This window comes from Lissotriton helveticus, chromosome 11, assembly GCF_964261635.1.
Source record: "Lissotriton helveticus chromosome 11, aLisHel1.1, whole genome shotgun sequence".
Classification (NCBI taxonomy): Eukaryota; Metazoa; Chordata; class Amphibia; order Caudata; family Salamandridae; genus Lissotriton; species Lissotriton helveticus.
The window spans coordinates 1207805071-1207818464 of record NC_136072.1 but is presented as its reverse complement, the minus strand read 5'-3'; the positions used below and the strand labels follow the sequence as shown (position 1 = coordinate 1207818464).

At 57.2% G+C, this 13394-nt stretch overlaps 1 protein-coding gene across 2 annotated transcripts in view; it reads right to left on the bottom strand.

Annotated features, from left to right (window-relative positions):
- Positions 1 to 13394, bottom strand: part of LOC144791642 (uncharacterized) — a 237662-nt gene that overhangs the window by 35326 nt on the left and 188942 nt on the right. Inside the window, exon 4 of one of the 2 annotated variants that reach the window (XM_078666367.1) lies at positions 525 to 569. The exons of the other annotated variant lie outside the window; for it this stretch is intronic. Within the exon in view, the coding sequence (XP_078522493.1) occupies positions 525 to 569 (45 nt within the window). The remainder of the gene's footprint in view (positions 1 to 524; positions 570 to 13394) is intronic. 2 annotated transcript variants of the gene reach the window in all.

The following is a 13394-nucleotide window of genomic DNA, read 5'->3' as shown; positions in this document are numbered from 1 at the left end:
ACCGCCAGCCATGGACACCGCCAGCCATGGACACCGCCAGCCATGGACACTGCCAGCCCTGTGCACTGCGACCCCTGCACATTTACAGTTCCGGACGCTGCCAATGCCCCGGACAGAGCCAGACCCGGACGCCGCCAGACCGTTACTGTTGTAGCAGTGCTTGGTGCTCAGTCCGCGTTTCCTCCAGAGAAAGTGTAGTTTAGTGAATTTGTTTTGTTAAACCGTCTGAAGTCTTCTTTCAGCTCCTTTCAAAGGAGTTCTGAGGCAGAAGATTCACGAGCTGTCCTTGCACCAGCAGCTTCTTTCCAGAGTTGAAAGATTAGTCAAGACAGTTCCAGTGACGCAAGTACAGCCCTGGGAGCAAACTTCAAAATATATAAAGACACTACGTAGTTCCAAACCTCCCTTCCGTTGCTCAGACCCCAAATATCAATCATGTTTCATATTCAGAGGATTCTTTTAGAAAATGCAAGTTTTCAAAGAGTCTTAGGTTTAAATAATTAGAACAATAAGCGAAAACTTACCTGTGTTGTTGCTCCAGTTGAGTGTAAAGGCTTCGTTGATTCCACCTGCATTAAAAAGGAGAAAGGTTAATAGTTCTACCAACAATATCCAATACTGATTAGTTATTAGACTGCACATTAGTTACTTTGAATAGTAATTGCATTCCTACAGGATAGTCACGTATTGTGCACTGAAATCACTACGAGTGAAGGACGCGGTTCCTATATCTCAACCCCTCTTTTTGTAAATCTTTGGGTATCTTGTGTAGTCTACTTGGAAGATTTCATGTAGGTTCAATCTCTGCATATGTTCACACGGGGGACCCTTTTAAGCAGACCCTGGTAGGCTCTCTCATGGAAACAGCACATAATGCCCCTTCTCTCTGGAGGACAGGCTTTTACCCTCGGTGAACACCGCAACACACTTCCACTCCATATTTCAATCTATGAAATAGTTTCTGCATGATCGCAGCTATGGTCGAGACGCTAATCTTCGAAGGGGTAAAGGTCCATCTGCTTCATTTCTTCGGTCTGCAAACTCAGGTATAACCCTACCCCGTCTTTGGAAGCAGCCAGGAAGTAACATGGACACATCTTACCTTCGACAGAGCAACATCTCATCCTCACAGATTTCATTCTGCACCAAACTCACATAAATCCCCATGCATTGAAGCACTTTCACCCTGCACTCAGACACTTATTGTTAGACGGGCACCTGGAGGGTCGGCCGAGCACAGTGATCGCACAGACAGGTAACTTCCCCCCCACAGATGGACACCACACAAAGATCAGGGTAACACCTTTTATAGGCACTTCTGGGAGTAGAGTGGTACGATACAAGGCGATTAGGACACGATGATCCTCTCAATTCTAGTCTCTAGTAAGGGAAGGGGGTAGCGGGACAGTCTTGGTACCCACGGGTACGGAGGTGTAACGGTGATAGCTCACAATCCTCGAGCTCGGTGTTCGGATGGGTCAGACCGCGGCAGCGCCGGCAGGTCCCGAAGAGGTCGTAGGTGGCAACGGGCCGCGGCAGCGCCAGCAGGTCCCAACGAGGATGAAGGTTACAACGGGCCGCGGCAGCGCCAGCAGGTCCCACGAGAATGCAGGTTGCAACGGGCCGCGGCAGCGCCAGCAGGTCCCACGAGGATGAAGGTTACTACGGGCCGCGGCAGCGCCAGCAGGTCCCCATGAGGATGAAGGTTGCAGAGGGCCGCGGCAGCGCCAGCAGGTCCCACGAGGATGAAGGTTGCAGAGGGCCGCGGCAGCGCCAGCAGGTCCCACGAGGATGAAGGTTGCAGAGGGCCGCGGCAGCGCCAGCAGGTCCCACGAGGATGAAGGTTGCAGAGGGCCGCGGCAGCGCCAGCAGGCAGGACAATAGTTCACAAGGCAGGGCTGTGGCAGCGCCAGCAGTCCGTCAAGGATGAGTTTGTCGCGGTGTCTCTCGACTCCAGGATACAACTGCCTTCCTGTCCTGGGGCGGCCTCAGTTATAGGTCTGGCACCCTTTGATGTCCGGACCCTCGCTCTTGGAGGTCGGGAGGTCCGGGCTGAGGGAGTCCAGACACCCAGCAGGGGGGTGGAGCCAGCGCCCGAGGAGGCTGGGGGTGCTCGGCACCTGGCGGGGGTGAGCCATCGACACTTCTTACTCCCATTGACCCGCCAAGTGGTCCGTTCACCTCCTGGGTGGAGGGTGGTGCCGGGATGTCGGGGCCTGGCCAAGCCCAGGGTTGGGGTCGGGCTGAGGCCGCGCGGCCGCGTGGTGCCGTGTCCAAGATGGCGGCTGGGCCGGGCAATGGTGCTGACGGTGGCCCGGGCCCTGTCCTGCGGGGAGGGAGCAAGCCCTTCATGTGGCCTGTCCAACATGCGTCCCCCCCAGCTGAAGGCGGGGAGAGTCACCCATCTTCTTGGGGACTTTCCTCGTCGAGGCGGAAAAAGCGGGACAGGCCATCCGCGTTGGCGTGGTCTGGGCCAGGGCGATGCTCCACAGTGAAGTCCATCCCCTGCAGGGAGATGGACCATCGCAACAGTTTGGGGTTCTCCCCCCGCATCTGCATGAGCCATTGCAGGGGCCGATGATCTGTCTGTACCCGGAAATGGGTTCCGAAGAGGTACGGCCGGAGCTTCTTGAGGGCCCATACCACTGCGAAGGCCTCTCGCTCAATGGTGCTCCAGCGCTGTTCTCGGGGCAGTAGGCGTCTGCTGATGGAGGCCACTGGTTGGTCCACTCCTTCGGGGTTCAGTTGGGAGAGGACGGCCCCAATACCATGGTCGGAGGCATCGGTCTGCACGATGAACTCGCGGCTGTAGTCGGGGGCCTGGAGCACAGGGGCGGTGCACATGGCGGCCTTCAGCGTCTCGAAGGCTGCTTGACAGTCGGGCGTCCAGTTGACTCTCTTTGGGCTGTTCTTGGACGTGAGTTCCGTTAGGGGCCCCACAATGCTGCCATAGTCCTTCACAAACCGCCGGTAGTATCCGGTGAGCCCCAGGAAGGCTCGGACCTCTGTTTGTGTCTCGGGGGGTTGCCAGGACCGGATGGCAGCTACCTTGAGTTGGAGGGGGGCCACCAGACCGCTCCCCACTTGGTGTCCGAGGTAGGTCACGGACCCCTGGCCGATTTGGCACTTGCTGGCCTTTATGGTGAGGCCGGCCTGTTGGAGGGCCTGCAGGACCGCTCGGAGGTGGTGGAGGTGGTCTGCCCAGTGGCGGCTGTATACTGCGATGTCGTCCAGGTAGGCGGCGCTGAATTCTTCGAGGCCCGCCAATACCTGGTTCACCAGTCTTTGAAAGGTATCTGGAGCGTTCTTCATGCCGAAGGGCATCACTCTGAAGTGGTAGTGTCCGTCCGGGGTGGAGAAAGCGGAACGTTCTTGGGCCCTGGGGGTGAGGCCGATCTGCCAGTAGCCCGCTGTCAGGTCAAAGATGCTTAGGTAGCAGGCTGCCCCCATGCGGTCGACTAGTTCATCTGCGCGGGGGATAGGGTGAGCGTCGGTTCGGGTGACCGCGTTCAGCCCCCGATAGTCGATGCAGAATCGGAGCTCAGGTGTGGTGCCCGGTGCCGCGGCCTTGGGGACCAGGACGACCGGGCTGGCCCAGGGACTGTCCGAAGGCTCGATGACCCCGAGGGCGAGCATCTTGGAGACTTCTTGGATGCATGTACGTACCCGATCCGGTACTCGGTACGCCCGGTGTCGGACAGGAGGACTGTCCCCCGTGTCCACGTCGTGCAGGCACCAGGAGGTGACTCCGGGTGCGAGGGAGAACAGGTTTGCGAACGGCAGCAGGAGGGCCCGGCAATCTTGACGCTGCTCTGGGGTCAGGGCCTCGGAGAGTCGGACCCCGTCCACCGAGCCATCCCTTTCCCGAGTCCTCAGTAGGTCAGGGAGGGGCTTGGAGTCTCCTTCCGTACCACTGTCGGTAGCCATCAGCAGGCTGAGTTCTGAGCGCCTGAAGTGGGGTTTGAGCCTGTTGGCGTGGAGGACCCGGAGGGGGTTCCGGGGGGACTCCAGGTCGATGAGATAGGTGACGGGACTCCTGCGCTCGATCACCTTGAAGGGCCCCGTCCATTTGTCTTGCAAGGCACACGGTTCGATGGGGGACATCACCCATACCTGCTGACCCGGTTCAAACTCGATGGAGGAGGCATGTTGGTCGTACCACTTCTTCATGTCCTCTTGACTGGCCTCCAGATTAGCTTTAGCGATCTCCCTGAATTTCCGGGTCTGATTGCGGAGGGTCAGGAGGTATTTGTAGACGTCCGGAGGGGTCTTTAGGGGGGCCATCTCCCATTCCTCCTTCACTAGGCTGAGAGGCCCGCGAACGGGGTGTCCGTACAGGAGTTCGAAGGGGCTGAAGCCGAGGGACTTCTGGGGGACTTCTCGGTAGGCGAAGAGGAGGCACGGTAGTAGCACGTCCCACTGGCGGCGTAGGGGTTCTTCCAGCCCCATGATCATCCCCTTGAGGGTGCGGTTGAACCGCTCGACTAGTCCGTTCCCCTGGGGGTGATAGGGGGTGGTGAAGCGGTAAGTGACTCCGCACTGCTGCCAGAGGGATTTCATATATTTTGAAATAAAGTTCGTACCCCTGTCGCTGATGACTTCCCGGGGGAAGCCCACTCGAGAGAAGATCCCCATCAAGGCTCGACCCACTACTGGGGCTGTTATCGTACGAAGGGGGACCGCCTCAGGATATCGGGTAGCGTGGTCCACCAGGACCAGGATGAAGCGATGCCCCTGTGCTGTTCGGGGGTCCAAGGGCCCCACAATGTCTATTCCCACCCTTTCGAACGGGGTGGTCACCACGGGGAATGGTTGTAGGGGTGCCTTGAGTTTGCGGCCGCTCTTCCCGCTGGCCTGGCAGGTCGGGCAGGACCGGCAATGGTTGGAGACGTCATTTCTCATTTTGGGCCAAAAAAAGTGAGTCACCAGGCGGTGGTAGGTCTTGTCTTGGCCCAGGTGCCCGGCCAGGGGGACATCATGGGCTAGGTTCAACAGGAAGTCTCTGAAGTGGAGGGGCACCACCAGCACTCGCCCGGCCCCTAGTTCTGCGATTTTCTGTTCGCTGTACAAGAGATCATTGTCCCAATAAACCCAGTGGGCCCCGGTGGTGTCTCCTTGGCTCTGGGCGAGCGCTTGCTGTCGTAATCCCTCGAGGGAGGGGCAGGTTTTTTGCTCCTGCCGGAATTGTTCCTGGGTGGGCCCCCCTTCTTGACGCCACTGAGCCAGGTCGGGAAGCTCGGGGGGCTGTGGGGACCCCTCTGGGGTGGGGTCCGGGTGGTCGGTCTGGAGGAAGTCTTCTTCTGGAGTGATCGAGGGCGGAGGTGCTGCCCATTCTGGTTCTTCTGGTCTAGGGATGGTGCGGGTGGCCATGGACCGGGTGGTTACGCACGCCCAGTCCGGGAGACCCAACATCCCCAGATGCTCTCTCCTTTCCACAGCGGCCCACGGGGAGCTCTCGAGATCGTTCCCCAGGAGGCAGTCTACGGGGGCATCGTCACGGACAGTTACTTTCAGCATGCCGGACACTCCTCCCCATTCGAAGGGGACGCAGGCCATCCGACACAGGCTCTCCGAGTTATCTGCCGATCGGACGGGGCAAAGTACGTTTGGTAGGATTTGTTCTGGGGTCACCAGGTGACAGCGGACGGCCGTCACACTGGCCCCGGTGTCACGCAGGGCCTCGGCCTTGCGCCCATTGATGCTCACCCATTGGCTGTACTTCCGAGTGTTGGCGGGCAGGGGAGTCCGCGGGACCATGTCTCTTCCTCCTAGGCATGCCAGGGTCATGGCGGCGGGTTCCCACTCGAACTGCTCCGACTCATAGGTCTCCGTGTCTTCGGAGACTTGTTCTTCTCCCAGGGCGGCGGCCGCCATCTGGCGGGGCCCGGGGACCTGGTTCTTCGGGCAGGTCGGGTCACTGGCATAGTGGCCGACTCGCTGGCATCGATGACACGTCACGTTAGCTCGGAACCCTGGGCGCATCGGGGGGTTTCCCCGGCCTGCTGGGGCCGGGGTGGCGTTAGTGGGTGCGGCCGGGACGGCGTCTCTGCCCCGGCCCGGGCCTCCTCCTCCTCCTCGGGGACGATGATGACCTTGGTTGGTTCTGTTCTGCTCATTCGGCCCACTCCGGGCCACTCGGGTGCTCTCCCACCGGTCAGCCTCGGTGGCGAGCTGCCGGGGTTCAGTCAATTTACTGTCGAGGAGGTGCTGCCTGAGCTCGACGAAGCAGTTGTTGGAGAGGTGCTCCCACACAATGAGATTGAAGAGTTGTTCGTAATTGGTTACGTTGTTACCCTTGATCCACCCCTCGAAGGCTCGGCTGAAATAGTTCACGTATTCCAACCACGTCGTACCTGGGATCCGGGTGCAGTTGCGGAACCTCTGGCGGTACATTTCGGGCGTAAGCCCATATCGACTGAGGAGGGCGGCCTTCATGTGGTCATAGGACGTCATTTGATGGTCCGGAAGCTGCAGCAGGGCATCACGGCCCTCATTGACGAATCTCCCCCATAGACCGGCTCCCCAGTCACTTCGAGCGACCCGGTGGGCGGTCATGGCAATCTCATAGGCCTTGAACCACTGCTGTATGTCGTCGTTCCGGTGATATTCTCGGACCACATCCTTGGGGATGTGGACCTTCTGCTCGGTAGGACCCGGGGGGTGCGGTTGCTCGGGCACCCCTAGGTTTTTGTTCAGTTTGCGTATTTCAATCTCCGCTAGTTTGCACTCGTGCTCGTATGCCAGTCTTTTTTCTTCGAGGTCTCTCTGTCTCTGTTTTTCCTCTCGCTCTTCTCTGAGCCGTAAGTGTTCTAAGTTTATTTTTTGTTCCGCCAGTTTCAATTCTCCGTCTAATCTGAGTCGTGCCAAGTCTAACTCGTGTAATCTATTTTTTTCCCGCTCTTGGATCTCTTCACGGGAAGGGCCTGTTCTCCGTTCCTCCGTCCGGGTGGTGTTGACTTCCGGGGCTGCGGGGTCCCGGGGGGTTGCGGTATTTGTCTCTGTCCAGGCCTCTAAGGCGTTTTTGAAGTCTTCTTTTGTGCTTAGCCCGGTGGTAGCAATGCCTAAGTCCATGCAAAATTGTTTGAGCTCTCGGTGGTTGTATTCCTCCAGCTTTTCCATCTGGAACTTCTCCGCCGATCCGCTCTCTTTGGTCGTCATTGTAGTTTTAGTCGTAGGGTGAGTTACTGTCTGTACGGTACGCGTTGGTTCGGATCGCGCCGCTAGCCACCAATGTTAGACGGGCACCTGGAGGGTCGGCCGAGCACAGTGATCGCACAGACAGGTAACTTCCCCCCCACAGATGGACACCACACAAAGATCAGGGTAACACCTTTTATAGGCACTTCTGGTAGTAGAGTGGTATGATACAAGGCGATTAGGACACGATGATCCTCTCAATTCTAGTCTCTAGTAAGGGAAGGGGGTAGCGGGACAGTCTTGGTACCCACGGGTACGGAGGTGTAACGGTGATAGCTCACAATCCTCGAGCTCGGTGTTCGGATGGGTCAGACCGCGGCAGCGCCGGCAGGTCCCGAAGAGGTCGTAGGTGGCAACGGGCCGCGGCAGCGCCAGCAGGTCCCAACGAGGATGAAGGTTACAACGGGCCGCGGCAGCGCCAGCAGGTCCCACGAGAATGCAGGTTGCAACGGGCCGCGGCAGCGCCAGCAGGTCCCACGAGGATGAAGGCTACTACGGGCCCGGCAGCGCCAGCAGGTCCCCACGAGGATGAAGGTTGCAGAGGGCCGCGGCAGCGCCAGCAGGTCCCACGAGGATGAAGGTTGCAGAGGGCCGCGGCAGCGCCAGCAGGTCCCACGAGGATGAAGGTTGCAGAGGGCCGCGGCAGCGCCAGCAGGTCCCACGAGGATGAAGGTTGCAGAGGGCCGCGGCAGCGCCAGCAGGCAGGACAATAGTTCACAAGGCAGGGCTGTGGCAGCGCCAGCAGTCCGTCAAGGATGAGTTCATCGCGGTGTCTCTCGACTCCAGGATACAACTGCCTTCCTGTCCTGGGGCGGCCTCAGTTATAGGTCTGGCGCCCTTTGATGTCCGGACCCTCGCTCTTGGAGGTCGGGAGGTCCGGGCTGAGGGAGTCCAGACACCCAGCAGGGGGGTGGAGCCAGCGCCCGAGGAGGCTGGGGGTGCTCGGCACCTGGCGGGGGTGAGCCATCGACACTTCTTACTCCCATTGACCCGCCAAGTGGTCCGTTCACCTCCTGGGTGGAGGGTGGTGCCGGGATGTCGGGGCCTGGCCAAGCCCAGGGTTGGGGTCGGGCTGAGGCCGCGCGGCCGCGTGGTGCCGTGTCCAAGATGGCGGCTGGGCCGGGCAATGGTGCTGACGGTGGCCCGGGCCCTGTCCTGCGGGGAGGGAGCGAGCCCTTCATGTGGCCTGTCCAACACTTATCAACCTTCATTCTTGCACAGAGGACTCACACCATTCTCTGCACTCACTTATCAACCTTCATTCTTGCACAGAGGACTCTCACCATTCTCTGCACTCACTTATCAACCTTCATTATTGCACAGAGAGGACTCATCATTCTCTCTGCGCTCGACACTTATCAACCTTCATTCTTGCACAGAGAGGACTCACCATTCTCTCTGCGCTCGACACTTAACCTTCATTCTTGCACAGAGGACTCTCACCATTCTCTGCACTCACTTATCAACCTTCATTCTTGCACAGAGGACTCGCCATTCTCTCTGCGCTCGACACTTATCAACCTTCATTCTTGCACAGAGGACTCGCACCATTCTCTGCACTCACTTATCTGCGCTCGACACTTATCAACCTTCATTCTTGCACAGAGGACTCGCACCATTCTCTCTGCACTCAACCTTTATTCTTGCACAGAGGACTCACCATTCTCTCTGCACTAGACACTTAACCTTCATTCTTGCACAGAAAGGACTCACCATTGTTAGAAATGGGATCCCTGGTTGGCTAAGGCTTGCGCCAAAGCCAGGCAGGAACCACCATTCCTAGCTAGGGAAAGGAAGTCACCCACCAAGACAACCCCTGCTCACCCCCTTGGTAGCTTGGCACGAGCAGTCAGGCCTATCTCGGAGGCGATGTGTAAAGCATTTGCGCAAGCACCCCCAGCAACAACCTCCAGGGCCCCCCCACAAGAAGAACTCTACACAAGGTATATATGAAAATAGCCTTTGTATTGAAAACACATTAGATAGGAACACACTTTACAATGTGCCAGGGGCACGGGCAGAATTTACAGCGGTCTATGTACAGGACAGGGCCACGGGACCACTGCCAGGAACATACACTTGATGGAACTGGCATTAGAACACATAACCAGGAGCTTCATAGAACTAGCATTAGAACTCCCTATAACCAGAAGCAACATACTGGGCATAAAGTAAAGTAAAGTCCACATTTGTAAAGCGCACAATCACCCGTAATGGTCTCTAGGCGCTGGGGGGCCGTCGGGAAGATTAAGCGAGCTATTGCCCAGAGTCACATGGTGCTGGGCTAACCTGCCGCCGGAGCCGGGGATCGAACCGTGGTCCCCAGATTCCAGCGTCAGTCGCCCTGGCCGCGGCGCCACACCTCTTCCCATAGGATATTCAAGAGGGGAAAAAGGATAAAGCACATAACGCATCAGAAGCACCTTCAGAGGTGCAACACGGAATAACTCTCAGGAATCACACTATCATTAGCTCATAACTTTCAACAGGCCAACTGGCCTTTCTGGGGCTAGGACCCCCAATGTCAGGACAGGCTGCAGGTAGCCAGGAACGAACCTACACATGGAAGCTGCCCACGAAGTGCTGGGCAGCTGTAGATGATAGGGCCATCGTGGAGCCTCGCAGGCTCTGAGGAATAAACGTAGAAATGAGGGAGCCCTCTGGCTCGAGAACAAAAGTGCCAGGGTGGAGCCTCGCAGGCTCGGGAGAACAAGTGCCAATGGTGGAGCCTCTCGGGGCTCGAGAAACTGGGCCGCCTTGGAGCCTCTCAGGCTCGTGAACACTGGCGGTAGGCGGAGTCCCTCTCAGGGGACCCGGCATCAGGGGAGGCCCCACAGGCCTCCGAGCACTCAGGCGCTCGCACTGGAGGGGAGGGGCGGGCACCGGCAATGTGCCCCGACACCCCTCCTCTCCCTCTCTTCACTCACCGGGTCTTGGCAGCGGCCGCCGGAGGAGAGCTCCCGCTCCTCGGGATCCTCCGTTGCTGCGGCCGGCTCTTCTCTCCTCCCCGGGGCTCTCCCTTTGCTCGGGAGCCTCGGGCCAGCACACCAAGCTGCTTCCTGATCCCTCGCTCGTCCCAGCCAATCTGAGCACGGCGCTGGCGTGGGGACCAAGCGCGGCTCGTGACGCTGCGGACAGGCTTCTCGGGGGTCGGGGAAACTCGGGCTGGCGGTGGTGTATTCGGGGAGATGATGAGGGGTAGGCTCCCTCGAGAATAAGGGGAATCAGACAAAGCGAGGTAGGCCCTCGCTGGGGGTCCAGGAGACCTTCGTATGACTGGGCAAATGCCGGGTGGGCACCGGCTTGGAAAGCAAAGCGCTCTCAGCGCTGCAGCCACAATGAGGCGCTCCCAAGTGCTAGAAGGCAAGATCCAGCGCTCCCAAGCGCTAGGTAGGAGGGAACAGCGCTCCCAAACAGTGGGTGGGGGGGGGGCAAAGAAAAGCGCTAGGCCCGCAGAGAACAGCAAAGTCCTCCAGGAGTACCTGACCTCAGGGGGAGCACAGCAGCTCCTAGAAAGGAAGGTCCATCAGGTGTCTAGGGGCTGGGCAGGACCCAGGGAGGCAAGCCTTCCCCTGGGCCCAAGCAGCAGCACGCACCTGGTAGATTCAAGTTGGGAACAAGAACCTCTTAGAAGAGGTCACAGCCTATTTTTATACATGAATTTACTTTGTCTAAAGGTTCTGGGTGGGGGAGAAACCAGTCGCAGCTGGTTTTGGGAGTACCTTGTTTTCCCCAGCCACCCTTTCCATTCAGCAGGCAGGCTAGGGTCATCAGACGCACCCCAGGGGGTGGAGCCAGCATTGTGTGGGAAAAGCCCAGCCCTTCCCTCACATCAGCATGTTAATCTCTCCATTCACCATCGGGGCAGACCCACACAGACTCTTGGAGCCAGGCTCCCAGCAGGCTTCAGCCAATCACGCGCCAGCATATTTACTGCACTCAGAAACCTATGTCTAGAAGTGGTACTTCCTCACTAGACACATACAAGCCGCATACATCATCTTGCAGCATTCAATCACACGAGTCCGCACATACCAGATTCGACCCCGCACACCCCATGCATCAGGAACTACCAGGGACACATACATTCCCCATGCATTCCTACGGGAGGCAGGCCTATCTCACCATACACACTCAGAGTGGGAATCACCATCCCCAGGACACAAACAAAAACTTCAGGGGTGATCCTGCCAGAAGGGCCAAGTCCAACACCCATTCTCTACACTCAGACATGTATCAACCTTCAATCTTGCACAGAGAGGACTCACACCATTCTCTCTGCACTCATTACTCTGCTCCACCACCTCTATACTTCTTATTAATCCTCCCCCAGGCGAAACCTAATGAATTTACCATTGCTTGTTTTGTCAGTGTTGCCTCTTGATATATTCAATGTGTTTGGTGTTGTAACCCCGTTAGAGTCTTGACAGAGCTGGGCATGGGTCTCAACTGCCTCCTTAAGCAACGCCACTGATCAAATGATTTATCTGCCATTTTTCATCCTGTAAACTCTACTGAAATCCACTTGGGGAACATGCAGGAGTGCACGTTTTATTGCACAAATGAGAGTTGCCATCAGTATTTTGGTATCACAGATAGTGCAACTATCAAGGGTTTGAGTGTAATCGGGCCACAATAAGCCCCCTCCCAGGCGTATGGGTGCTCTCTAGACAGCAGGGCACTGTTCCAGTTTCCTTGTCTGGAAATCAATAAAGTAAGGCAAAGTTTGGGATTGCTTTCGGGGCTCTGCTGCGGTCTCACTCTGTTACAATGTGTGAGAAGTTGGCCTGATGTGCAGTGCTCACTATTCTAGTGATCACTATATATCAGTCCAAACAACCCTTATTGATGATTGGTTGCAAGTCAACCTTATAGACCAGCTATCAGTAGCATGGATACGAGCAGTCTAAGGCTAAGACTCTAGAGGGCGTGTTAAGCCAGCTGTTTTACCATCACATTACCCCTTGAACACCCAGTGAAAGGACACCACACAAGTGTTATGAAAATAAACAGTGTATTTATTAGAATCACAACAGCCCTGTACTCTTTATGAGGACAGGGTGTTAGGCACACAACAAAACTCTTACGAAAATACTTAAGTTAGCACAGTATATACAAATGCCCGAGGGGCACGAAAAACCATATACTCTAAAAGTGGAATGCGAAATTACTAGCAGGTAAGTACAGTACTAATAGGCTTTGGAATCGCTAGGACTTGACTATAGAATCGTTAGATTACTTCTAGGAGGCCTAGGGGACTCGGGTGCAGAGTGTGCACTCTCACGCGGGATGCGGGACAAAGTCTATGATAGCTAGTAAAGTTAAAGTTAGTGTTCACGGGCGAACCCGACCTGGTAGGGAGAAAACGAAAGTGGATCCTGACCCTTGGATAGTGAGGCTATGCTGGGGCACCGAAATGCCGAAGTTACCTAGCCCCGGGGCTGCAGCTGCATATGTCTCAAAAGACGTCGGGAATCCTCGTTGACGAACCAGGAGCCTGGAAGAAGATGCTGGCAGGCGACCAGTGAAGAGAGTTCGAAGTGATCCAAGCCTGGATCTGGAAGATGGATGACACCTGAAAGCAGAGGGGACCAAGTTCGTGACTACTAGCCAGTAGTCAGGTGGCACCAGGAGGGCACCGGATGGTAGTCACCTCGACTAGGTGAGTGGGCGACGCTGTGCTCTGCAGATCTCACGGACCAGGAGGCGTTGTCGGCGACCAGGATGGAGAGGCGAGCTGTCCCACGATGGATGAAGCTGTCGGCGTCGAAGAGCCCAGGATTGGGCAACAAAGCCTTGGCTAATTCAAGCCCACGCGGTGGACTCAAAATGGCGTCTGGAGTGGACCAGGAGGGTCCGGGGTGCTCCTCTTCTGGAAGGGAGCAAGAGCCAGTCTGGAGCAACCAGACCAGCAGCAGTGATGTCGTCGGGCGTCGTTCAGAAGGCCACAAGCCAGCGGGCTAGTAGCCAAACAACGCGGTGAGCAGCAAAAAGCAGAAGGGCCCCCCGCCGATCGTGGAGATGCTGGGGGGCTGATCTTCGGTGCTGGAGCTGCTCAGGGTCGGGGCTTCTCGGACCCCAAAGCACTCGCCAGGAGATTACTCGGAGGGCTTGCTGTGCAGAAGTCGTGCAGTCTTGGCAATAGTCGGTCCCTTGAGGTCTCGTCGCACTCACGGTTCTCAGCTTGGCTGTAGAGG